This window comes from Mobula birostris, chromosome 13 (assembly GCF_030028105.1).
Source record: "Mobula birostris isolate sMobBir1 chromosome 13, sMobBir1.hap1, whole genome shotgun sequence".
NCBI classification, from domain to species: Eukaryota; Metazoa; Chordata; class Chondrichthyes; order Myliobatiformes; family Myliobatidae; genus Mobula; species Mobula birostris.
In genome coordinates this window covers 73,718,513-73,746,328 of record NC_092382.1, presented here as the reverse complement: position 1 = coordinate 73,746,328, position 27,816 = coordinate 73,718,513, and the positions used below count along the sequence as shown (strand labels likewise).

At 46.6% G+C, this 27,816-nt stretch overlaps 1 protein-coding gene across 1 annotated transcript; it reads right to left on the bottom strand.

Moving 5' to 3' along the window:
* Nucleotides 1-3: 3 nt before the first annotated feature.
* LOC140208001 (uncharacterized) lies at nt 4-21,343 on the bottom strand. The gene is made up of 4 exons (XM_072276534.1): nt 21,247-21,343; nt 13,208-13,372; nt 5,388-6,337; nt 4-22 (listed from the first exon to the last, which is right to left on the bottom strand). Exons 3-4 carry the CDS (start codon nt 5,984-5,986, stop codon nt 4-6), a joined length of 618 nt encoding a protein of 205 aa, XP_072132635.1. The 5' UTR covers nt 5,987-6,337; nt 13,208-13,372; nt 21,247-21,343.
* Between the last annotated feature and the right edge of the window lie 6,473 nt (nt 21,344-27,816).

Sequence of the window (27,816 nt, the reverse complement as noted above, 5' to 3'; positions counted from 1 at the left end):
CTTTTAAGAAACATGCAAGTATCTGGGAAACAAAAGGACCTGCAGATGCTAGAAATCCAGAGAACTACACACAAAGTGCTGGAGGAGCTCAGCATGTCAGGCAGCATCTATGGATGGGAATCAACATTTCGGGACAAGACCCTTCATTGGGACTCTTGACACCCACGTATCTGGAATATCAACAAGCAAAGAAAATAGGAAGTAGTGCAAAATAGGGAAAACCTTTAACAAAATTTAGTTCAAAGTTTTTTAAAAAACTGCCAAACAGAGCTCAATAGTTAACAAATTCAACAAAGGCAATAAACATCTTCATCAATTGACTTTTTTTTGAAATAAAAAAAATATCTTGGTCCCATTTCAATCAGTCAAATTTACAAAGATAAATAAGAACTTTAGAAAAGTTTAGAATAGACCATTGACACTCAAACCCACTTAGATTAACATTACCTTGGACAGGAGGAAGAGAAGTAACACACACGAAAAAAAAAATCACACAACAGTCAGATAAAACTTCTAAGTATATATTTTCATCAAAAATGAACAGGATTCAGCACTCCAGGTGTGTGTATGCCATCGTGATAAGAAATACAGACCGGAAAACTTCAATGAGAGGACAACTCAGAGAAATGAATCATCACTATGGAAGAAAACATTAACCAGTGGAACGAGTATGACCCTCCATGGGAGACATCCCAACGATCTGAGCAGACCAGATGGTGACAAGGAAGCATCGAGCACCTGACTGAGAGTTGGAGACCTCTTCCCAGAAACAGAGGGGTTCCTTGCAGAAATACAGGACAAAGTGTTTAAACAAAGGAAAAAAAAATCAAAAATACATACAATACAAACAAACAAGGCAATAAATCCAGCAAATGCCGAGAAACCAGACACAATCCAACACATTCCAGGATCCAGCAGTTTGAATCAATCTGATTACTTATGAAGGCACAATGAAATGGCAAATATCAGTCACCAAAATCTTGCTTTAAAATAAAAACTCATGAATGACCACCATAACTTCATTAAGGCACCATAAATTCAAACCTGGTCCAGTTCGGGACAGAATCTCACATTTCATATGATAATCAATAAATTATTACAGACAGGACAATCTCAAATAACCATCTGGATATAATATTACAGGATAAACAAGCAGGAACAACTCCCTCAATAGATAAAACTATTCCCAACACACACATGTTCCTCGAAGTGGAGCACCTCACCACGGGCATTGCTTGTGTCATCAGTCAGACAACCGAATTATATTCCCTGTCAATCAGCTTCCAAATGTTGCTACTCTGTCATTCGTTGCCACGCCCCGCTGCTGATTCCCTTCTCCTCATCATACATTCTTACCCTGACCATCGTCCAGAGCCCCAAACTCTGCCCTGTGCAGACCCCCCTCTGGTTTCTGACTCTGCTCCGTTGAACATCCAACTGATAGTTTCCCATTCTGCTTTCAGTCTTTAGAGGACAGTGGTGTTTTCTAACAACCCTATACAAGCAGGGAAAGTGACCCATAATGTGGAAATGAGCCCTGAATAAGGAGGTTAACTACCAATGTCATTCTTCCTCAGCCCAGAGATTAGAGGGGCGAAGAACATCTCAGACAGAGCTGCAGTCAGCTCGACGACTTCAGTCTGCAGAGAATTCAAGCAAAACCTCTTCACCCACAGAGTGGTGACTGTTTGGAACCCATCACCACAGGGAGAGTGAGAGATGAACAACAGTGCAGGATTTCAAAGGACTGTTGTGGCACTGAATCACTGGCAGGGTCCAGCCGGCCTGAGTTGACTCTCTACTGTACACTAGGTGTGTTATAAATTCACTAAGTACCGGAGACAGAGTTTAAAATAGAACTGATTTATTTGTCTCAGATCCAGAATATTAAACTCCAGCCCCATTAAAGGTGAATATGCAGCAGAAGAAACTCCTCCCATGCCCAGTGACCAGGGTGCAGAACTGGGTGTGGTGAGCAGCAGCAATAATTGCAGAGTTCAGCACTGACAGTCACTCTCGAAATTGCATTCAGCACGGTGATGGACAAATATCCAGCATGCAGCTTATTGAAGCTTTCTCCCCAGTGTGAACCCAGCAGTATGTCACAAGTGTAACACGCTGTAAGGTTTCACTGCTAATGTAACGGCCTCTGTGCAGTGTTTCACTGCTGAGGTAATGGTTTCTCTGTAGCAGCAATGTTTAGGTTATGACTGGAGATAACAGGGTTTTGGAGTGCGAGGTCATCCAGTGAGAGAAATGTTCTTTCTTGTGAGTCTGGAAGAGGGATTTTCGTGTTCTTTTGTTGGGGAGAAATGAGAAGATGCGAATGGAGAGAGTGGGCCCTTTTCTTTTTGTTTACTTCACTAACCATATAGAACCACAGAACACTACCACACAGAATGCCCTTCTTGGCTCTGCTGAACCACTTTTCTGCCTAGTCCCACTGACCTGCACCCGGACCAATTTACCACATTATCATCCAGATCATTGATATAGATGACAAATAACAATGGACCCAGCACTGATCCCTGTGGCACACCACTAGTCACAGGCCACCACTCAGAGAAGCAATCCTCTACTACCACACTCTGGCTTCTTCCATTGAGCCAATGTTTAATCTAATTTACCACCTCTCCATGTATACCAAGCGACTGAATTTTCCTAACTAACCTCCCATGTGGGACCTCGTCAAAGGCCTTACTGAAGTCCATGTAGACAATATCCACTGCCTTCCCTTCATCCACTTTCCTGGTAACCTCCTCGAAAAACAGATTGGTTAAACATGACCTACCACGCACAAAGCCATGTTGACTCTCCATATTATGCCCCTGTGTATCCAAATACTTGTAGATCCTATCTTTTAGTACTCCTTCCAATAACTTACCTACTACCGACGTCAAACTTACCGGCCTATAATTTTCCAGATTACTTTTAGATCCTTTTTTAAACAACGGAACAACATGAGCCATCCTCCAATCCTCCAGCACCTCACCCGTAGATACCGACATTTTAAATATATCTGCCAGGGCCCCTGCAATTTCAACACTAGTCTCCTTCAAGATCCGAGGGAATACCCTGTCAGGTTCTGGGGATTTATCCACTCTAATTTGCCTCAAGATAGCAAGCACCTCCTCCTTTTCAATCTGTACAGTTTCCATGATCTCACTACCTGTTTCCCTTAATTCCATAGACTTCATGCAAGTTTCCTTAGTAAATACAGACGTAAAAAACCCATTTAAGATCTCCCCCATTTCTTTTGGCTTCACACATAGCCGACCACTCTGATCTTCAAGAGGACCAATTTTATCCCTTACAATCCTTTCACTCTTAATATACCTGTAAAAGCTCTTTGGATTATCCTTCACCTTGACTGCCAAGGCAACCTCATGTCTTCTTTTAGCCCTCCTGATTTCTTTCTTAAGTTTTTTTTCGCACTTTTTATACTCCTCTAGCACCTTATTTGCTCCCTGTTTCCTATACATGTCATACAACTCTCTCTTCTTCTTTATCAGAGCTCCAATATCCCTTGAGAACCAAGGTTCCTTATTCCTATTCACTTTGACTTTAATCCTGACAGGATCATACAAACTCTGCACTCTCAAAACTTTCTCCTTTGAAGGCTTCCCACTTACCAATCACACCCTTGCCAGAGAACAAACTGTCCCAATCCATGCTTTTTGGATCCTTTCTCATTTCTTCAAATTTCGCCTTTTTCCAGTTTAGAACCTCAAACCGAGTACCAGATCTATCGTTATCCATGATCAAGTTGAAACTACTGGCGTTATGATCACTGGAACCAAAGTGCTCCCCTACACACTTCCGTCGCCAGTCCTAACTCATTTCCGAATGGGAGATCTAATATTGCATCCTCTCTAGTTGGTACCTCCATATATTGATTTAGAAAACTTTCCAGAACACATATTACAAGCTCTAACCTGTCTAGACATTTAACAGTATGGGAGACCCAATCAGTATGTGGAAAATTAAAATCCCCTACTATCACTAACTTTTGCTTCCTGCAGTTGTCTACCTCTCTGCAGATATGCTCCTCCAATTCTCGTTGACTACTGGGTGGTCTATAATACAACCCCATTTATGTGGCCATACCTTTCTTGTTTCCCAGCTCCACCCATATGGCCTCAATAGACAAGCCCTCTAATCTGTCCTGCCTGAGCACTGCTGTAACATTTTCCTGACTAGCAATGCTACCACCTGCACCCCCCACCACCTTTCATTCCTCTGCCTCTATCACGTCTGAAACATCAGAACCCTGGAACATTAAGCTGCCAGTCCTGACCCTCCTGCAGCCAAGTTTCACTAATGGCTATAATGTCGTCATTCCATGTGTCAATCCACGCCCTCAGCTCGTCTGCCTTCCACACAATACTCCTTGCATTGAAATAGACACACCTCAGGAGATTATTTCCACTATTCACAACCCTTCTAATTGTGGCTTTGCACGAGCTTTTAACATCATTTATTTTCACCCCCGCTCCACTATCTGCTCTGGCACTCTGGTTCCCATCCCCCTGCAAACCTAGCTTAAACCCTCCCCAATAGCACTAACAAACCTCCCCGCAAGGATACCGGTCCCCTTGTAGTTCAGGTGTAACCCGTCTCTCTTGTACAGGTCCCACCTGCCCCAGAAGAGATCCCAATGATCCTGAAATCTGAAACCCTGCCCCCTACACCAGTTCCTCAGCCTCAGTCAAAGTAAGAATTATAAAGCTCAATCGTTTAATCAGATATTGTCTACTGTTTATTATTTCCGGGTACTGATTTGTAACAGGGGACACATCACGCAGCATCCACCCAAACGAGATTTCTTAAGTTTGGCCGGGCAGGGGGGCTATCACCCCCTATATTAATCTGCTAGCTGAAGCGAGAGTTACATAAGGTTAGATGACTGAGTGAATCGCTTCCCACATTCACAGCAGGGGAACGGCCTCTCCCCAGTGTGAACTCAGTGATGCACATTTGGTTGATTTGGTTGAGAGAATCTCTTCCCAATGTCTGAACAGGTGAACGGCCTCTCCCCAGTGTGAAGTCGCTGGTGTCTCAGTAGGTGGAATGACCGAGTGAATCCCTTCCCACATTCTGAGCAGGTGAATGGCCTCTCCCCAGTGTGAACTGACTGGTGTCCCTTCAGTTGAGATGACTGAGTGAATCCCTTCCCACACACTGAGCAGGTGAACGGCCTCTCCCCAGTGTGAACTAACTTGTGTACAAGTAGGTGGGATGACCGACTGAATCCCTTCCCACAGTCTGAGCAGGTGAACGGCCTCTCCCCAGTGTGAACTCGCTGATGTCCCTTCAGATGAGATGAGTAAGTGAATCCCTTCCCACAGTCTGAGCAGGTGAACGGCAGCTCCCCTGTGTGAACTCGCTGGTGTGCCTTTAGGTTGGATGACCAAGTGAATCCCTTCCCACACACTGAGCAGGTGAATGGCCTCTCCCCAGTGTGAACTCTCTGATGTACCTTCAGTTTAGATGACTGAGTGAATCCCTTCCCACAGTCTGAGCATTTGAACGGCCTCTCCCCAGTATGAACTGACGTGTGTACCAGTAGGTCGGATGACCGAGTGAATCCCTTCCCACAGTCTGAGCAGGTGAACGGCTTCTCACTGGTGTGAAATCGCTGATGTCCCTTCAGTTCAGATGACGAAGTGAATCCCTTCCCACAGTCTGAGCAGGTGAACGGCCGCTCCCCAGTGTGAAATCGCTGATGTATCTTCAGTTGAGATGACGAACTGAATCCCTTCCCACAGTCTGAGCAAGTGAATGGCCTCTCTCCAGTGTGAACTCTCTGATGTAGCTTCAGTTTAGATGAGCAAGTAAATCCCTTCCCACAGTCCGGGCAGGTGAACGGCCGCTCCCCGGTGTGAACTGACTGGTGTCTCAGTAGGGCGGATGACCGAGTGTATCTCTTCCCACAGTCTGAGCAGGTGAACAGCTGCTCTCCAGTGTGAACTCGCTGGTGAGCCATTAGGTCAGATGACCTAGTGAATCCTTCCCCACAAATTCAGCAGATTACCAACATCTGCCCAGTGTGAACTGACTGGTGTGTCCACAGGTGGGAAGACCGACTGAATCCCTTCTCACCCACAGAACAGGTGAAGGGCCTCGTCCCAGTGTGAACTTGCTAATGTATCTTCAGTTGAGATGACCGACTGAATCCATTCCCACAGTCTGAGCCCTGTGTAAAATGACGAGCGTGCCAGTCAGTCAGATGATCGAGTGAATCCCTTGCTCCACTTCTTAAATATCTGGACAGAGACAGCAAAACTAGCGTGTTGTGTTCAAGATTCCCGTAGACAAATTCCCTTTCATTTTTAACCTGTAAAAAGATTTACAAAATCCATCAATGGGTGCAGGACAACATTTCAGATGAGATCACTTGAGCTGTCAAGGTGTGATCTGGCATCACACTGTTACAGTGAAGTTCAACCCAAGTTAGAGCAAGGAATCATCTTCTAACTGCGCACAGTGATGGTATCTGGAATGACCATCAAATTCTCTGATGTTCTTCCTGTCTCTATGAGAATGGGTTCAGAGGAGATCTGAGGGGTAAGTTTTGTTACGCAGAGAGTGCTGAGTGTGTGGAATGGGCTGCTGGCAACGGTGGCAGAGGTGGATACAATAGGGCCTTTTAAGAGACCCCTGGACAGGTATATGGAGCTCAGAAAATTAGAGGTAATTTCTCAGGTATGGACATATTCGGCACAGCTTTGTGGGCCAGAGAGCCCGTGTTATGGGGTAGTTTTTTTTTCTATGTTTCTACCATCCCCAATCTGTGACCTGGCTCAGTTTGACTCTCTCCATTGGTATTATTCCCTGTTCCCACTGAGCTGCATGGGTGCCTGGCCCCACAGTAACTGAAACACTCTCACACGAATAGCCTTTGTTAACATGCAGCTGGAATTTTCTTTTATGTATTATTAACTTTTCTTTTATGTATTATTAACTTAAAGTGCCACAGTTTTAACACCATATAAACAATTCCTGCTGAGATGAATGGTTGGTCCGCACAGCTAGTAAAAGGACTTAAAGTGAGTTTTTGTATTATTTCAGGTTCTTGTCACAGTCATAGAATAATACAATACAGAAACAGGCCCTTTGGCCCACCTGGTTGGTGCCGAGCTGCTTAAACTTTCTACTGCCATACCCCTACCATCCAGGTACCTGTACAAACCTCTGAAATGTTCAACTTGAGCTTGCAGGCACTGGGCGTGCTGGCTGCTCATTCCACACCTGCATGATGGTCTGTGTGAAGACGTTTCCCCTCATGTTCCCCTACCCTTTCACCTTTCACCCTTGACCCATGGCCTCTGGTTGTAGCCCACCCAATCCCAGTGGAGAAAGCCAGCTTGCATTTACCCTATCTATGCCCCTCTGTCACAATCAAATCTCCCCTCAATCTTCCACATTCCAAGCAATAAAGTCCTGATCTGTTCAATCTTTCCCAATAACCCAAGTCCTCCAGACCTGGCAACATCCTTGTGAATTTTTTCTGAACTCTTTCAACCTCTTTTACATCTTTCCTGTAGGTAGGTGACCACAACTGCAAACAAGACTCCAAATTAGGCCTCACCAATGTCTTCTACAAGTCAACATAACATCCATAGGACCGAAAGAAGCTGCAGAAGATCGTGAACACGGCGCAGCACATCACACAAACCAATCTTCCGTCCTTGGACTCACTTTACACCGCACACTGTCGGAGCAGAGCTGCCAGGATAATCAAGGACACGACCCACCCAGCCAACACACTTTTCATCCCTCTTCCTTCCGGGAGAAGGCTCAGGAGCTTGAAGACTCATATGGTCAGATTTGGGAACAGTTTCTTTCCAACTGTGTTTAACCAACACCCCCGACTCCCCACACTCGCACAAGCCAAACTTACCACTAGAATATTAGACCTCTGCTAGTTTAAATTCCTGAACTAACAAATCCCTTGTCACCGCTTTGACTTTCCTCTGCCAGGTAATTTCCCGACCCCGAGCAGTTTCTAAAGTGGCCCACCTGTTGTTGTGCAGGATAACATCAAGAGAACTCTGCGATGGCTATTTAACCTCATTCCCCTTCCTGACTCTCACCCAGTTTCCTGTGTCCTGCACCTTGGGTGTAACTCGCCTCTCTTCATGTTATATCTATCAACCCCTCCAACTCCTGGATGATCCGGAATTCATCCATCTCAAGTTCCAACTCCTTAAAGTGCAGGGTTACAAGCTGCAGCTGGATGCACATCTTGTAGGTCAGTGGTCCCCAGCCACCGGGCCATGGACCGGTACCGGGCCGCGAGGCAACGATATGATTTGGCGATATGAGTCAGCTGCACCCTTCCTCATTCTCTATCATGCCCACTGCTCTGCTGAACTTGAACGCATGAGAGGTCAAACCGCACACGTCATCCATGTCAGCACGGGAAGAAGATCGACTCCTCGAGCTTGCAAATGACGGTGGGCTGAAAAGTACGTTTGACATAACATCTCTGCCGGCATTCCGGATCAAAGTCAAGGCTGAATATCTTGGGATAGCCACGAAAGCACGAAAAACGTTGATTCCATTTCCAACATATCTCTGCAAAGCGGGGTTTTCTGCAATGAATGCAATGAAAACTAAATTGTGGAATAGACTGGACATAAGGAACTCCCTTCGAATATCGATGTCTCCCATCACCCCTCGATGGCACCGTCTTGTTGCAGGGAAACAAGCCCAGGGCTCCCATTGATTCAGCGATATTGGTGTGTTGCAATGATTTTATATGTTCATACGGGGAAAATATGTGCTGTGTGTTTAATATCCAAACGTTACTTAAAATGTTATGATGAGTTACAAGTGACTTATAATTGACTTATCACTATATAACAGTAATATAAAGTAAAAGCTGGAATGATACGATAAATACACAGCCTATGTAAAGTAGAAATAATGTATGTACAGTGTAGTTTCACTGAACAGAATCGCCAAAAACAATTTGTAGAAAAAAAATCGGTACGTACACGCATGCACACACAAGTGCCCGTGCAAGGCTTCATGGTCATTGTAGTCTTTCTCAGAGTAAACACAACTTATTTGACTGCTATCCTTGTCCCTTGGTAACTCCACCCCACCCCACCCCCAGTCGGCCGGTCCACAAGAGTATTGTCAATAATAAACCAGTCTGCGGTGCAAAAAAGGTTGGGAACCCCTGTTTCAGGTGAGGGCATCAGGGACACTGGAGGTCTCCCCACCTTCCCACCAATGTCCCTTCTAATTGGTAATGACCAGTGCGCACAAAAATCTTGTACTGTGCATTTTTTCCACCCAGTGACAAAATGTGCACAGTGAATTTTATATAGAGAGGTATTCATTCTTACAGCTAGCAAATCACTGGCACTAAGAACTTTGATCTCCTTTGGGTTCGATTGGGTTCATCTGCACTCTCGCACAACCTATCTCGTAGGCCTGTTAACGGGTAATGAAGGATTTTCTCACAAGAGCCTTTGCACACTGTCCAAGTGCACCCAGTGCTCCTGAACCCCAATCCTCCCAGTGCTCAGATACGGCGGCTGCTCGGGTAAAAGAGATCCACACAGGGAATACTGAGGATTATTCCGAGACAGGGAGGGAAGAATCCAATAAAACCCCAGAGTTAATGGCTCCACAAAGACAATTGCCCACCCAAATGCTGCCCAATCCACGAGCAGGAGGAGGGACAGCCCTCAGTGATTCCTGTGTCTGCACCCTGGAAGCCTTAAGAAATGATAATGATCATGAATCAGGCCCCAGATAGAAAAGAAAAACCAGTGCAGTTTGTTCAGTATGTCTGCAGTACTCTACAAATGTATAAAGTGACACCGCAAGATTTATTCTGTCTCTGCTGCACGATTCTCTGAGCTGAGGAGGGGGAAGTGAAAGGCAGAATTGAGATACCAAACCTATCAGGAGTTACCAGTGGGAAACCATAATGAGAATGAACAGACAGACCGGATTATTCAAGCCTTGGAAAGGGCTCTCCGGCAACCTGTGAACATCACTAAAGTACTTGAATGCAAAGCTAAGCCTGGGGAATCGGGACCAGACTATTGGGAGCGATTTGTGGCCTGCTATGGCACTTTCGCAGGAGACCAAGCCTTTAATGATGGGAATCCGTCCCCCAGTTTAATACCTTACTGTTCCAATGCTTACCAACCAAGTTAGCCAACATGATTAAAACAAGTAATATGGATTGGCCTGACAGTGAACAAAATCGAATGCGACGAGCTTTGACATACTATTGCGAGCCGACTTTCGAATCCTGATCAACCCCGAAGGGCACTAATATTAAAGGTGAATATGTTCAGCAGGGTGAAGGACGCGAGCAAGCTATATCTGGGGATCAGAAATGGGAACAAAAACCTACCAAGGGACAGGTGGGGACAACAATCCATATAGAAATTGACAAGCAAGGATGCTTCCTACCATGAGTACCACCCCTCGGGAAGAGCCCAATGTAATATTGCAAGTTGCTGGAATTCCAATTCTGTTTATGATTGATATGGGGACAACCACAACCACTCTCAACCAGGTATCGGAAAATAGTACTGGAAAAGGGATTCCAGCTATCAGATTCTACAATCACTCTGTCTGGGTTTGAAGGCACAGAACGTACGTATTCACGTACCCAGCCACTGAAGGTGGAATTCCAGGGGGACCCAGTGTGTGGTTTCATTTACAGTCACCACCAGTCTGAGGTGTAATCTAGCAGGGAGAGACTTGCTCTAACCATTGTAAGTCAAGATTCTCTGCACAGACAAGGATAGCACTCTGGGACCTCTCCGAGGGAAGAACCTGGAGTTCCTTGCCTACACCCTGACGAAACAAGTCCCCAGCACCAAGGGAGACTGGCAAGACTCTGCCGCGGGCCAACTCCGATACTGGAAGGAGTCTGAGGTGAAGACGGGACATCTGGTAAGGCACACTTTTAATATTGACCGAACCCAAGATGTTATACCCCATCTCTGGGCAATTTCAGGCCACGAAGTCGGCCACACCAACTGCTCCCTATCCGGATCACCGTGAGAGAAGGACAGACTCTCCCACCCATTTCGCAACATCCCCTCAATCCCGAGGCAATATTTTATGAGGACGGAAGCTCTTTGTGAATCCAGCACGATATTCTGGCTATGCGATAGTGACGGACAGTGAAATAGTTGAGCAAGCCTCTTTTGAGGCAGCTGTCTCCACCCAGAAGGCTGAGCTGCTTGCTCCGACTCGTGCCTGTATCCTTGCAACAGACAAAAGTGCGAACGTTTACACAGATTCCCGTTATGCATTTGGAGTTGTACATAAATAATCTTCCGGAAATTGTACATGACTACGGGCCAACTAACCAAAATTCTCCAAGCATTACATTCGCAGGTATGGCAGGCTTACAAGGAAGAGAACTACCCCACAGAGAGGAGTGACTATTCCACCATAGAACTTGGGAATTTTGTCCTGATCAAGAACTGGAATTGAGGGAAACTCGGACCTCAGTGGAGAGGACCACATCAGGAGTTACTGACCACTCCCACGCTGTGAAACTGAAGGGGCAATCTCAGTGGATACATCAAACAGACTACAAATGTGTTACTGAAGGAACTGAGTAGAAGGACTCTCTTGGACTAAAGGAAAATGTATTGGTTAATAGTGGTGTTCGTGTTTACATCTTTGAGAGGGCTCACCCCAGAATCCGGGGGCCCCCATGTTAACACCTTTCTGTCACACCTATGCCAAACAGGTAGAAGTAGGGGCCTGCTGGGTTTGTACTGAAATTTCCCAGCATGGTAAAACTATGATTCCAATGTCAGTAATCCCGCTCAACCAGACTGAGGAACTCCCAGCCTGGGCTTTCTCAAATATCACCCGGGGAAGTGAGGTGAGGAACTGTGGTTCAGTCAGAGATGACTGTGGCTGTCAGTGTCTTGAGGGATGGTATCTCAGGCCCCCACCAAACAGAACTTCCTATACTGGGAAACATGCATCCTGGCCATACTTGCAGGTGCCCAACAGCGGAGAGGAATAACTGAGATTTTGGATGATCGCTTTTCTCTCCTATGGAGTAGCCAGGAATTCATGAGAGAGAATCAATTTGGCTACAGCACTTGAGGAGCTGGCCACAATACTGCAGGGGCCCTGACAGAAACACAGGCCCAAGTAACAGAAATATCCACTGAAATGATTGCAATCCGGCAAACAATCCCACAGAATCGTATGGCTTCAGATTTTATCCTGGCTGAGAAAGGGGGAACCTGTGCTATTATTGACACAGAATGCTGCACCTATAGCCCTGATGACTCTACTAACATTACATCCCTCTCCGAGCACACTGCCAAGGAGATTGACAGCATCAAGAAAGTAGGGCAGGATTTACACGGGTTCACCAAAGGGTCGAAATGGTGGTCTTCGAAGGCCTGTTCGGTAATATGTGGGGCATGATATTGCATTATGGCCTAATAGTTGTACATATGATTGTTATCATTACCATTGTTGCTTTCTCTGTAAAAAATTACTGCTTTGTAGATCAAGTAATAATCAAAAGGAGGGAATGATAAAGTATGTAAAAGGGTTAACACTTCGTTAAACAATAGCAGCCTGTTTTTCTGAAAGAAACTGCTGATGATCAACAGATGTGCTGAGCCATGCTGAGCCATATTTCTTCTTGAGGGTAGCTAGCTAGGGTTTCAGGATGCTTATCTCCCTGTGCACTCATGCATAGAGATAGGACAGCTCCAGTCTGTTCTGTGTGTGTAAGCCATGATGACTACTTTGTAATTTGTCTTTAGGGGCTGTCATGTTGTAAATAACTTTGGCTCCAGCCTGTCTTGTGTGGGGGGTATCTGGACAGATATACCTGTGGTGTAAGGGGAATTGTTAGTCAGTTACTGGATAGGGCAGGTACAGTCATAGACTGTTCCTGTTTGAGCGACGAACTGAGTAAGCTCCGGGTGCTTGGAAAAACGAGTTTGTACTTATACAGTCTCTGAGTGACTTTATCCGGATTCAACTTCCACAGAATGTGAGTGGTTTTAAAGGGCTGGGCTGCTGGAAACACATTACCAGACCTGGAGTGATTGCAACTGGGTCTGACAGAGGCATAACTGGTACTTCTGGGCACATTCAGTCTCACTCCAACTATTTCCTACCTTCCTTTGTGCAGGTATGTAATGCCTAAAGGACCAGTGTTTGAGTAAATGAGACTCACCAAACTTTCTCCTGATGAATCACTGGATCCTCCAAATCAGATGGGTTCTCTCCAGTTAATGCTCAAAATCCTCGGGCTGGTTCAGATGTTGTTGTTCCCTCATTTGAGTCGTGGTTTGCTTCCAGTTGGGGTTTTCTTCCAATGAATCTCTCACCGCAGGTCTAACTGTAACACGAAAGGTAATGAAGCACATTAACAATAAAAAGGAGAACCAAACATTTCTGCTTAATGTTACTAAGAACAAAACTCAGAAAGCTAAACATTGAAGGCAGGTATAATGATCTCAGTGAACAATCTTTTATTGTCCCTCACACGTCACAAAACGATATGGCATAAGACATGGTGAGACATAAGAGACAGGAACAGAATTAGGTGATTCAATCCATCTTGTCTGCCCCACCACTCAACCATGGCTGAGTTTTATTCCAACCCCATATTCCTGCCTTCCTCCTGTAACCCTGAAGCTACTTAGCAATCATGAATGTATTAATCTCTGTTATAAAATTACTCAAATGGCAGCCTCAACCAACCTCTGTGGCAACAAATTCCACAGATCAGATATCTTTAGGCCAAAAAATTTTCCTCATCTCAGTTTTAAAGGGAAGCATTTTTATTCTGAGACTGTGCTGTCAGATCAGACTCTCTGTCTAATGGGGACATCCTCTCCATATCCACTGTGTCCAGGCTTTTCAGCATTCAGTAGGTTTACTTAACCATACATCCCTCCTCCAGCTGCTCGAAATTTCTGCTTCATTGCAGAAGGACGACCATCCAGCCCCATCTGTAGAAGCACTAACCAAAGTCAAAGCCAAAACACCAACAGTTCCATATGCCTGGAATGTAGATCACAGGATTATAGCCGAAGCACCAACTCTCCCAGTACTCTTTGCTGCCAGTAAAATGCTGCAGTGTGTCAGCCAGTCACAGTTCAATAACTAGCATCTCCACACCAATGCACAACAGAACTGGAACCTGATGACCCTCTGGCATTCCAGCTAACAAAAACTGATTCTGGAAATAACTCAGCAAGGCCAAGTGTGCAAAAGAACACTTCACAATGAAGACAAAGGGTAAAAGAAAGATTGCTGATATATAACATTGAGGTGGTGGGATACAGGGTGGACCGAGGTTGACCCAGATGGTTGCTGCATACCACTGAAGCGGGCGGCAGGAGACTAAACAGAGGTTGAACAAGATGGGCAGGGATGAGCAGAAGGAACCAGGTGGGAGAAGGGATCAAGGACGATCACTGATACACAGATACTGAATTAATCGCACATAATAAAAGCTCATAAAATGACATAGTTAGAACAAACAATAAGAATTTTGGCATATGCCCTTTGACCCTCACCAAATTTTTATCAACACACCATAGAAAGTTTCCCACCCAGACTCTTCACACTTTGCATGGTAACTACTCTGCCTGTGACTGCGAGGAACAGCAGAGAACTTTGGATACAGATCAGCACATCACAGAAACCATTCTCTCCCCCTAGACTTCCCAGTCCCTCGGTAAAGTAGGCAGTGAAATCAAAGATCCCCAAAACCTGGGACGTTCTCCTTTCTCACCCACTCTAGTCGGGGAGAAGACACAAGATCCATAAAGCTTCAGGACAAATGCGAGGAGCCTCAGGAAATGAGGCGAGTTGGGGGAAGTTAACAGGACTCGGTGGCCAACATCAGATTTCCCCAACGCAACATGGAGGAAGCATCACCACCCATCCGGTGACTGAGGGACACACGACATGAATTTGCATCGCAAAGCGGAGGGTGGGGCAGATCTGTGGCACACAGCCTCACTGAAGCTGTTGGCGGGAATTCTGCGGAAATAGGCAGCCTGGGCTCCTGGTTTGGATCGTTCAATGCAGATTAAGTGAAGTCGACACATTTTTTGAAGAGCCCAGATAACTGGGTACTAAATGAGTAATTGGCTTTCGGTTCAGGGCTCACGGCCAACATCAGATCTCCCCGCTCGGGATCGGTCTCAATACACACCGATGGGAAAGTGATATCTTTGGCCCACAGACAGTGATCCCAACCCCTGGCACCCCGACCCAGGAGGCAAAGACACTTTCCCAATCCTGCAGATGATCCAATCCAGTCCAGCACTGAGCGGAAAGGAAAACACGGCTCACCCGGAGACTGTGAGCATGCACAAAGGGCTTGTTACATCTGTGGTTAAATGCGACGGGCAAATGGGATCACGTGACTGGTGGGGGTCTCCCATCAACCCAAGCAGAGCATTCCAGCTACTCACTACTCTGTGGAAAGAAACAAACTTGCCGCTCACATCTCCTCTCACCTTAAATGTGTTAGACATTTCAACCCCCGGGAAAAATATATTGTCTGTCCACTCTATCTATTCCTCTCGTAATCTTATAAACGTTCATCTAGTCTCAGCCCAGCCTGCGCCGCTCTGGAGAAAACAACACAAGTTTGTCCAACCTCTCGTTATAGCTCATGCCCTCTAATCTAGACAATATCCTGGTAAGCCTCTTTTACACCCTCTACTATTATTCTGATATTTCACATTCTTAAAATAAAGTACTGATCCTAACTGACCTAAGACAGGGAATGTTTTCTTGGATTAAATGTCAGGAATTGTGTAAAACTGAGTGGTGTATGGTGTATGTAAACTTCTGACTTCAACAGTAGCCATTAATATGAAAAAGAAAATTTGCTAGCATATCAAACAGAAAAAATGGCAAATTTTCTGTTCTCATTGATCAATCAACAAGCCTGAGCATTAAGACCACCGAAATAGTTTATTTGAAACGTGATAAGGAAGGTGATCCCCATTTTATGTTTTTAGATCTAATTGAACTGCCTGATCAGAAAGCTGCAACTATTGTTAAGCATCTTCTGAATTGTCTCATGAACCATGGGTTTGATGACTCTTACTTGAAACAGAACCTTGTAGCATTTGCTAGTGATCGGGCGAACGTAATGCCTGCTGTCAAATCTGGTGTTGCTACAATTCTCAAGGAACATTACCCTGTGACAAATTGGCACGGTCTTAGTCACAGATTAGAAGTTGCAGTAGGTGATTCAGTGAGAGAAGTTCATAGAATAAATCATTTTCAATTACTTATGGACAAATTATATTCTGTTTACAGTAGATCATCTCTAAATCAAAAGGAACTGTCTGAATGTGCCTCTCAACTAGAACAACAAATTTGCAAAATAGGCCGTGTTCTGGGCACCAGGTGCGTGGCTAGCTCATTTCGAACAGTTTCAGCAGTGTGACAAAATTATGAAGCACTGTGTTTTCACTTTGAAAAAGCAATGAAGAATGAAACAGGATCTGGGAGTGACAGAAAAACCTATGAAGGTCTGTTGAAAAGATTCTTCAGGACAGTTTCTATCGGACTGAGCTCTAACGTATGACACGTTGCATGAACTTGGTTTACTGTCAGAGTGTTTACAGAAACGCACTACTACGACTGTTTATGCAGACAAACTGATTCAATGGAGCATAAGATCACTGCATGGACTGAAAGACCAACCTGGTACAAAAACTCTAGAAGCTCAAGAGGCAGTTGAAAAGGGGAAGTTTGGAGAAATTACCTTAACAAGCAACAACAAAATTGTCTCCATTAACTATCGACAATTTCTTGCTCGTCTTATAAACAATCTGCAGCACCTTATGTTCACGGCAACATCCTTGAAAAGTTCTCAAACTTCTAAACCTCAAAGTATGTATTAATTCCCAGCCAAATGAAATGTGTGTCCTTGATAAAGATAACTGGCCTGCTAAAATACTGCTTAATTTTTTTTTCCAAGTCAAGTCGTATTTTATCATCATTTCGACCATAAACTGCTGGTACAGTACACAGTAAAAACGAGACAACGTTTCTCCAGGATTCTGGTGCTACATAAAACAACACAAAACTACACTAGACTATGTGAGACTGCACAAGGCTACCCTAGACTACATAAAACAACATTAAAAAACTGCACTAGACTACAGACCTGCACAGGACAACATAAAGTGTGCAAAAACAGTGCAGGGCAGTACAATAATTTATAAACAAGACAATAGGCACAGTAGCGGACAAATAACAATATAATAATAAATGATGTGGATGTCAGTCTAGACTCTGGGTATTGAGGAGTCTGATGGCTTGGGGGAAGAAGCTGTTACGCAGTCTTGTTGTGTGAGCCCGGATGCTTCGGTACCTTCTGCCTGATGGAGAATGATGGAGAAGCTGCAATATCATCTCTCTGTAAGAGGCTTAAGCTTTCTTCTTCCTCTGTAATAAATGCCTTCAGAGATTATGTGGAGGATCGTGGACGCTGCATCCCCCAAGATTTACGCCCATTACTGAGCTGTTCACAAGTTATTCCTATTAGTACTGCTGAGTGTGAGAGAGGATTCAGTCACATCAACTTGATAATAACAACAACACACTCAAGGACTCTCATAGATCATGTATCAGCACTTATGTTTGTTAAACTACACAGACCTCCTCTAGCTCAGTGGAATCTGAGCCGTATGTCACAACATGGCTGCAGTACCACAGATCAGCAGATGATACCAGGACAAGAGTTGCTTCAGACCCACGAACACATATTACACCTGACCCTTTGTGGAAATTATTGTGAAACTTCTCATTGGTGGCATTTGGTAAGTAGGTAATTATTTTTAAATTGGTAAAATACATGATTACTGTCTTTTTCTTTACTTGCTTGATAATTATATTTTATGATAATTAGTGAGTACAACCATGTAATACTTTGTCATATTATTAAATTATTATATGTTTTATTGTACCAGTTATACACTGAAATGTACTGATAGGCTATACTATTGTTAATGTTTTAACTATCACTATATTTCTGTGGAGCTCTGGAATTGATATATTTCTTTCATCTTGGTTTACCATTATACCAGCGCCAAAGAAGAAGAATGTGGGCTGCCTTAAGGACTATTGCCCGGTAGCACTTACATCGACAGTGATGAAATGCTTTGGGAGGTCGGTTATGACTGAAATGAACTCCCGCCTCAGCAAGGACCTGAACCCACTGCAATTTGCCTATCGTCACAATAGGTCAATGGCAGATGCAATCTCCATGGCTCTTCACACGGTTTTAGACCACCTGGACAACACAAGCATCTATGTCAGGCTGCTGTTCATCGACTACAGCTCCGCATTTAATACCATCACTCCCACTATCCTAATTGAGAAGTTGCAGAACCTGGGCCTCTGTAATTGTATTCTCATCTTCCTAACCAGAAGAACATAGTCTGTGCAGATTGGTAATAACATATCCTCTTCGCTGACGATCAACATTGGCGCACCTCAGGGGTGTGTGCTTAGCCCACCACTCTACTCTCTGTATACACATGACTGTGTGGCTGGGCACAGCTCAAACACCATTTACAAATTTACCCACAATACAACTATTGTTGGTCGAATCTCAGGTGGTGACGAGGGGGCGTACAGGAGTGAGATATGCCAGCTAGTGGAATGGTGCCACAGCAACAACCTGGCACTCAATGTCAGTAAGACGAAAGCGCTGATTGTGGACTTCAGGAAGAGTAAGACGGGGGAACACGTACCGATCATCATAAGAGTGATCATAAGTGGAGAGAGTGAGTAGCTTTAAATTCCTGGGCATCAAGATCCCTGAGGATCTAACGTGGTCCCAGCATATCGATGTAGTCATAAAGAAGGTAAGACAGCAGCTGTACTTTATTAGGAGTTTGAAGCGATTTGGCATGACAACAAACAAGCTCAAAATCTTCTATAGCTGCACTGTGGGGAGCATTTGGACAGGCTGCATCACTGTCTGGTATGGAGGGGCTACTGCACAGAACCGTGAGAAGCTGCAGAAGGTTGTAAATCTAGTCAGCTCCATTTTGGGTACTAACCTACAAAGTATCCAGGACATCTTACGGAAACGGTGTCTCATAAAGGCAGCATCCATTATAAAGGACCTCCAGCACCCAGGGCATGCCCTTTTCTCACTGTTACCATCAGTCAGGAGATACAGAAGCCTGAAGGCACATACTCAGCGATTCAGGAACAGCTTCTTCCCCTCTGTCATCTGATTCCTGAATGGACTTTGAAAGCTTTGGACACTACCTCACTTTCTAATATACATCATTTCTGTTTTTACACATCTTTAACAATCTATTCAACCAATTTTTTGAGGAAATTACCAGTAGGCTAGACAAGGGAGATGCAGTGGATGTTGTATATTTGGATTTTCAGAAGGCCTTTGACAAGGTGCCACATATGAGGCTGCTTAACAAGATAACAGCCCATGGAATTACAGGAAAGTTACATACCTGGATAGAGCGTTGGCTGATTGGCAGGAAACAGAGAGTGGGAATAAAGGGATCCTATTCTGGTTGGCTGCCGGTTACCAGTGGTGTTCCACAGGGGTCCGTGTTGGGGCCGCTTCTTTTTACATTGTACATCAACGATTTGGATTATGGAATAGAGGGCTTTGTGGCTAAGTTTGCTGACGATACGAAGATAGGTGGAGGGGCCGGTAGTGCTGAGGAAACGGAAAGTCTGCAGAGAGACTTGGATAGATTGGAAGAATGGGCAGAGAAGTGGCAAATGAAGTACAATGTTGGAAAGTGTATGGTTATGCACTTTGGCAGAAAAAATAAACAGGCAGACTATTATTTAAATGGGGAAAGAATTCAAAGTTCTGAGATGCAACGGGACTTGGGAGTCCTCGTACAGGATACCCTTAAAGTTAACCTCCAGGTTGAGTCGGTAGTGAAGAAGGCGAATGCAATGTTGGCATTCATTTCTACAGGAATAGCGTATAGGAGCAGGGATGTGATGTTGAAGCTCTATAAGGTGCTGGTGAGACCTCACTTGGAGTACTGTGGGCAGTTTTGGTCTCCTTATTTAAGAAAGGATGTGCTGACTTTGGTGAGGGTACAGAGAACATTCACTAGAATGATTCCAGGAATGAGAGGGTTAACATATGAGGAACGTTTGTCCGCTCTTGGACTGTATTCCTTGGAGTTTAGAAGAATGAGGGGAGACCTCATAGAAACATTTCAAATGTTAGAAGGCATGGACAGAGTGGATGTGGCAAAGTTGTTTCCCATGATGGGGGAGTCTAGTACGAGAGGGCATGACTTCAGGATTGAAGGGCGCCCTTTCAGAACAGAAATGCGAAAAAAATTTTATAGTCAGAGATTGGTGAATATATGGAATTTGTTGCCACGGGCAGCAGTGGAGGCCAAGTCATTGGGTGTCTTTAAGGCAGAGATTGATAGGTATCTGAGTAGCCAGGGCATCAAAGGTTATGGTGAGAAGGTGGGGCAGTGGGACTAAATAGGATAAAATAGATCAGCTCATGATAAAATGGCAGAGCAGACTCGATGGGCCGAATGGCCTACTTCTGCTCCTTTGTCTTATGGTCTATTCACTATGCATAATGATTTAGTTTTTTATTTATTATGTTTTAATTTATTATCTATGCCAGAATATGTATTTATGTATTGCATTCAACTGCTGTTGCTGAGTCAAACAAATTTCACTTCAATTGCCTGTGATAATAAATCTGATTTTGACATAAGATATATATATATATACCACACTCAATTTGTTTACCTGTTCATTACTCGATTGGGGCAAGGAGGTTGCCCAGTACATGAAATCAGCAGATACACAAACTGGGTGAGAGAGGGGATATAGGAAATGGCAAGTATTTTGTCAGCTCCGGCACCTAAAACAATTAGCACTGCACCCCTGCTGAAAGGACATCCCACTTTCTAACAACCGCCCCCTTTCAGGCCTAGGGTCCCACATCTTTCCGACCACTCACCCCCACACCCACAGTCCACCCGTAACCTCTACCCACACACAGACAGATCCCCTTCACCCCAAACCCCCTCCCAGCCTGGGAACCACAACTGACTGATCCCACAGCCCGGGCTCGGACGCAAAGCTAAAACCGGGGCTGCGGGACCGGACAGCCCGGAGCCTGCAGCCGTCCAGCAGAACTCGGTCCCGGCCCTTTCCAACTGCAGCAAACCCCCGATTTACACAAACTCCATTACTCACCTCCCCGATAGCAGAACCGCCGGCGACAACTGTGCTGGGCACCGGGCCGACGTTCAGCAGGACATTCGCCGCAGCACCACCCGTGGACGGAGGTCAGTGGCCGGAGGTCCGTGCAGCGCCGCCGGTGGCCGGAGGTCCGTGCAGCGCCGCCGGTGGCCGGAGGTCCGTGCAGCGCCACCGGTGGCCGGAGGTCCGTGCAGCGCCACCGGTGGCCGGAGGTCCGTGCAGCGCCACCGGTGGCCGGAGGTCCGTGCAGCGCCACCGGTGGCCGGAGGTCCGTGCAGCGCCACCGGTGGCCGAAGGTCCGTGCAGCGCCATCGGTGGCCGGAGGTCCTTGCAGCGCCACTAGTGGCCGGAGGCGTGAGTGACAGCGGAGATGTAAATCACAAACACAACAAAGTCTGCTGATGCTGGAAATCCAGAGCAACACAAACAAAATGCTGGCGGAACTCAGCAGGCCGGGCAGCAACTATCGAAAAGAGTTAACAGTCGACGTTTCCAGTTGAACTGAGGACTGAGATGGAATAGGGGAAATATCTGAATAAAATCGGGGCGGGCGAGGAAATGCCGAGCTGGAGGGTGATAGGTGAAGCCAGGTAGGTGGGAAAGCACAAGAGCAGAAGAAAATAGAATCTAATAGGAGAGGAGAGTGGAGAATAGGAGAAAGGGATGGAGCAGTGGATCCAGAGAGAAGTGTTCAGCAGGTGAGAGGACGTGAAAAGTCAGAGAGGAAGAGAGGGAGTGGGAGGGAGAGGTGAGGGGGAGATTTGTTCGGCGGAAGGAGAAATCGATATTCATGCCATCAGTTTGGAGGGTAACCAGACGGAATATGAGGCGCTGATCCTGGACCCTGAGGGTGGCCTCATCTTGGCACAAGAGGAGGCAATGGGTTGACACGTCGCAACGGGAATGGGAATCGGAATGAAAATGTTTATACACCGGGAAGTCCCGCTCGGAGCAGATAGTTCAAAGGTTAATTAATTATCAAAGCAGATATCCATAAACAACTCTGACGTTTTTTATTTCTTCTCCAGTGAGCCACGGAACAAAGAACATGAAAGTCGTTCAGAGAGAAACATCAAACTCCCACCCAACCCCCGCATAAAAAAGAACGGCATCCCGATCATCAACCCCCAAAACCCACCCCTCCCGCAAATGGGAAAAATAACATCGATCCCCCCGAAAAAACAACCCGACCCCGCACAGCTGCGGAGGAGCCGGTGTCACCGGTGTAGAGGAGCCGCATCGGGAGCAGCGGACACAACGGGCGACCCCGGGAGATTCACAGGTGAAGGGTCGCCTCACCTGGAAGGATGTTTGGACAACGGAGAGAGTTCGGCCGTCCGGCCCTTTCACTGTGACCCCCGAACTCCACATCAAATCCGTACAAACGAATCTGGGTGAACTTTAATGACCAATAAATATAATTCCTCTCTTTGATCAGCTGTCTGAATGATTCCCTGACTCTGAGAGGAAGGGGTATCTATGGTCCACATTGTCAGGGTGTTGAGTTTACCAGGAGACAGAGACTGCAGGGACGGGAGGTTTTCTGGTCACTAATACACTGTGTGTGGACCCCGCTGGCAATTCTGGTGTTGTGACCCGAATCGAGACAAACACCACGCTGCCCACTCCACCAACAACACGGCACAGCCGGACACATAACAGGGGACTTTACATCTCACAACACTGGATTCAGTGATGAAACCCGTGATTAATGTTGTTGTCCCACTGAAATCATAAGAAATGTCCATTGAGGTGCTTTTAAACACGAGTGCTCTCCCACAGGTGACGTCACACACGCGCACCCACGCGCCTGACGTCACACATGGGCTCCCCACACCGGCATCTGCCCTCACGTGGGCGGTGTCTTACGTCACCCATGCGCTGGAGAGCTCGAGCTTTATCGGTTTAACGGCTGGGCTACTAATCACGTGACGAGCCCCTTCCCCACCGCTGTCAACAGAGGGTTCAGGAGCTGCGCTATTCCCATTGGTGCGAACGGATGTCAATCATTGGTTACAACCAGTCGTGGAGGCGGACCAGCCGAGAGGGCGTTACCCCCACTCACACCGTCGTCGCACAAGTGTCAAACTCCTCATTAAAGCGGAACAAATCCCAAAGTAAATGTCCGCTTTCTGATTTATTTCCATTTCCCTCCGAGGGAAGTTGGGGCGTTTGTGAAGCGTCTCCTGCGGCCGGAGTCTGATGTATCGCTGAGAGGTAGGAGGAGACCGCTCGGCCCGTCGGTTTGATGCCGGTTCCCCGGGGAGGGAGAGGATGAAGACGGTGAGAGAGGGGGCGGACAGGATGTTTGTCCCGGTGGGGACAGGAGGGGCTCATCTGTGGAAATGTCTGAGCCCACGGTGGTGGCGATTCACCACATTGGGGGCAAACACCGGCAGACTGTTGCCCTGCGAGCGGGGCCAATGGTCCGGGCAAAGTGACAATTATTTGTGTTTTGTTGAGATTGTACCGGGAATATGGTGTAAAATCCCGCTCCCCACACTAACACGGGTTATACAGACCAAAGAACAAACTGCCGGAGGAACTCAGTGGGTCGGGCAGCATCTGTGGAGGGAAATGGACCGTCAACATTTCGGGCCGAGACCCTCCCTCTGGACTGAGAGTGGACGGGAAATAGTCCGAGAAAAGAGGTGAGGGGTGGGGATGGGGCAAGAGCTGGGGAGTGAGAGGTGGATCCAGGTGAGGGGGAGGTGGGAAGGTGGAAATAGTGACAGGGGTGGGAGGTGAGTGGTTGGGGCAACACGGGGCTGCACAAGATGGAAATTAATTCCATAGAGGATTAACAAAGAGGTTAGAGAGTATTTGTTATAGAGAGTGCAATGAAGATTCACCAGACTGATCCCTGGAGTGGTGGGTCATCATATGAAGAAAGATCAAATGTGATAACCCTTTCATTTAGAGAATCGAGGACTGAGAGTTGAACACATTGAAATGCACAACATCATTACCGGTTGAACCAGGGATCCCAGTCTCTGAAAAAGGGGGTGGACTGTCCGGGACTGAGATGAGGGGAAATGTCTCCACTCCGAAGGTGGTGAATGTCTGTAAATCCCCACCACAGAGGGCGGTGAAGACTCAGTGATCGTCCTCACATAAAACAGAGGCCGGCAGATGTGTGGAGACTGAAGGGATCGAGGAAATGAGGATCGGACAGAAACATGTGGCTGAGATGGGAGAGCAGCAGCCATCTTGTTGATGGTTAGAGGGGCTGAATGGCCACCTCCTGCTGTTTCTCACTTGGTGTTTCAGTGTTCCTGTCCAGTGAGGCCGGAGGAATGTGAATAGAAATTAGTGTTTATAAACACAGACTGATTTAAGTGAAACCTGCACATTTCCAGTTTGTGTCTGAAAAGTTTGTCGGATCGGGATGGGAATCGACCCCATAACTCTGTGACCTGGAGGTGGAGGGAAAGGGAGAGGGAAGATATGGAGGGAAAAGGTAAATACGTATCTGGTGTAAATAGGGAATAATGTGGGAAATGCGGCGGATGGGTCGGGCAGCGGGTGAGGGGCGAGGAGCAGAGTCACCTGTTCAGGTGGGAGACCCTCCACCCATCACCTGATCCCGTTTCCTGTTCACATTTCCCCGCAGATCTGCAGCATCTGCCGCTCACTGCTCTACGTGTCCGTGTAGCTTCATCTTCTGCCCATTCAGACAAGGCAGTGAGATCCGGATCTGTCACGTCCTCTCGTCGTGGGTGGGCAATATATTTTTATCTGCAATATTTTCAGCATGTTTCATTCCACTGTTTTTACCTGCTGAAGTGCAGCCAATGTTTCTGTGTGTATGACCCATTTATGTGAGAATTTAGCCTTTTCTATTTATCTGAGCTTCTCATAAATGTGTAGTTTAGTTAAGCTTCACTCCAGAATTTGCAATGCAACAACCCAGTCAGTCAAATAGTTCCACACAATTAAAATAGTTTATTTTTATGTTGTACTACTTACATAATTTAACTGCTTAATATGTATGTTCTTATTTTAAATCACAATTGTTAAAATCTATTGTTATGAATTAGGTTCTACTGCTGCTGCAGAGACAATGAATTTCATGATATATGCTGGTGCTATTAAACCTGATTCTGATATTGATATGGGAGACCCACACCGGTCACCTGATCCCAGTTACCGCAGATCGTAAAGCGAGATTGAAGCCTTTTCCATTTATCTGCATTCCTCAGAAATGACAACAGTTAAGTTTCCTTCTGTGGTTCCAGAGCAGAAGCTCAGTCTGTCTAATATTTCCACACAATTAAAATGGGAATTTGTTTATTATCATCACGTACTGAGCTACAGTGAAATTCTTGCCTGACGTACCATCCACACAGATCACTACATTACTACAGTACATTGAGCTGATATACGACAAAACAGTAACTGTAACAAAGCATTATGGCTGCAGAGAAAGTGCAGTGCAGATAAACATATGGTGCAGGGTCACATCGAGTTACATTGTGAGGTCGAGTCCATTTTATCATTCATTTGGCTTATAACCGCAGACAGGAAGCCGTCCTTGAGCCTGGTGGTTCGCGCTTTAAGGCTTTTGTATCTCTTTCCCGATGGGGGAGCGGGTTGGCAGCAAGAATGTCCGGGTTGTGAGGATCTTTGAGTACACGGCCTGCTTTTCCGACGCAGGGGAAGTGTAGGAAGAGTCCATGGAGGGGAGGCTTGTTTATCTGATGTTCCCATGTGAGACCAAAGTTCTCTGCGGTTCCTTGCAGTCATGGGCAGAGCAGTAGCCATGCGAAGGCGTGAAGTATCGACAAGAAGCTCAGAGACCTCGGCCCTCACCCTGCCTTGTGTAGCTGGATCCTGGACTTCCTGTCAGATTGCCGGCAGGTGGTAAGAGTGGGCTCCCTCACCTCTGTCTCTCTGACCCTCAGCACACATACCCCACAGGGCTGTCTCCTTGGCCCCCTCCTTTACTCACTGTGCACCCATGACTTGTGTCGCAACCCACAGTGCCAATCTGCTAATTAAATTCACTGACGACCCTACATTGATTGGCCTAATCTCAAATAATAACTTTCAATCGATCAAATGCATCCTGACAAGGCTCGGTCCAGACAAACTTTTCAACCTTCTTTGTGTAAGTGAAAAGGGGGTTGGAGTACGGGATAGGAAGGGTTAAATGGTGTATGTGACCTGGAAAATATAGCAGGGGCGGGAACTAGACAACAGAACCGGGCACGGTTAGGGTGTTGCAACTGCATGCTCATCTCTCAGAACAGAAGCGCTGACTGACCTGTACCTCTGCACCTGAAGCTGTTGTGACCCTGATGAAATTGCTGACCACTAAACCGTCATAAGCGTGGACAGGGGAACCAGCTGCTAACTGAAACCTTTCTTTTGGATATAAATGTAACCTTGTACTCGTGCTGGGCAGAGCTGACTGCCAGACGCTGTAGAAGCGTATGGTGGTTACCTCTGCTCGGATCAGGTTGAATAAAGAATTGATCGTGGTCTCTGAGTGAATGGTGAATTGATAAGGACAACTTGGCGAGCCAGCCAGGAGTCCCAACGGGAGCCTCCAGCGGCCCTGGTGTTAGTGAACTAGCGATCCACTGGACGCCGCTGAGACGGGCGGGCCCACGGGGTGACTTTCCCCCGGTCCTCTCACGGTCTCCTTTGGTTGCTTGTTCCCCTCAGGGTTCCTGCTGAGCTGCTCAGCGGACTCCACGGACCACAGTCGGTAGAGGCCACGAGGGGAAGTGGTTTTAACGTTGACGGATTTCTGTATGAGAAATAGTGTCTGAGAAACGGGGAGTCCGGGACTCCGAGACCAGGGGCCGACACGCAGTGAAATAGTGTCTGAGAAACAGGGAGTCGGGGACTCCGAGACCAGGGGCCGACACGCAGTGAAATAGTGTCTGAGAAACGGGGAGTCGGGGACTCCGAGACCAGGGGCCGACACGCAGTGAAATAGTGTCTGAGAAACGGGGAGTCCGGGACTCCGAGACCAGGGGCCGACACGCAGTGAAATAGTGTCTGAGAAACAGGGAGTCGGGGACTCCGAGACCAGGGGCCGACACGCAGTGAAATAGTGTCTGAGAAACAGGGAGTCCGGGACTCCGAGACCAGGGGCCGACACGCAGTGAAATAGTGTCTGAGAAACAGGGAGTCGGGGATTCCGAGACCAGGGGCCGACACGCAGTGAAATAGTGTCTGAGAAACAGGGAATCCGGGACTCCGAGACCAGGGGCCGACACGCAGTGAAATAGTGTCTGAGAAACAGGGAGTCCGGGACTCCGGGGCCAGGGGCCGACACGCAGTGAAATAGTGTCTGAGAAACAGGGAGTCCGGGACTCCGGGCCAGGGGCCGACACGCAGTGAAATAGTGTCTGAGAAACAGGGAGTCCGGGACCAGGGCCGACACGCAGTGAAATAGTGTCTGAGAAACAGGGAGTCGGGACTCCGAGACCAGGGGCCGACACGCAGTGAAATAGTGTCTGAGAAACAGGGAATCCGGGACTCCGAGACCAGGGGCCGACACGCAGTGAAATAGTGTCTGAGAAACAGGGAGTCGGGACTCCGAGACCAGGG

Coding starts and splice junctions, on each gene's coding strand:
- LOC140208001 (XM_072276534.1), bottom strand. CDS start 5,986: ATGGCTCACCAGCGAGTTCACACTGGAGAGCAGCTGTTCACCTGCTCA.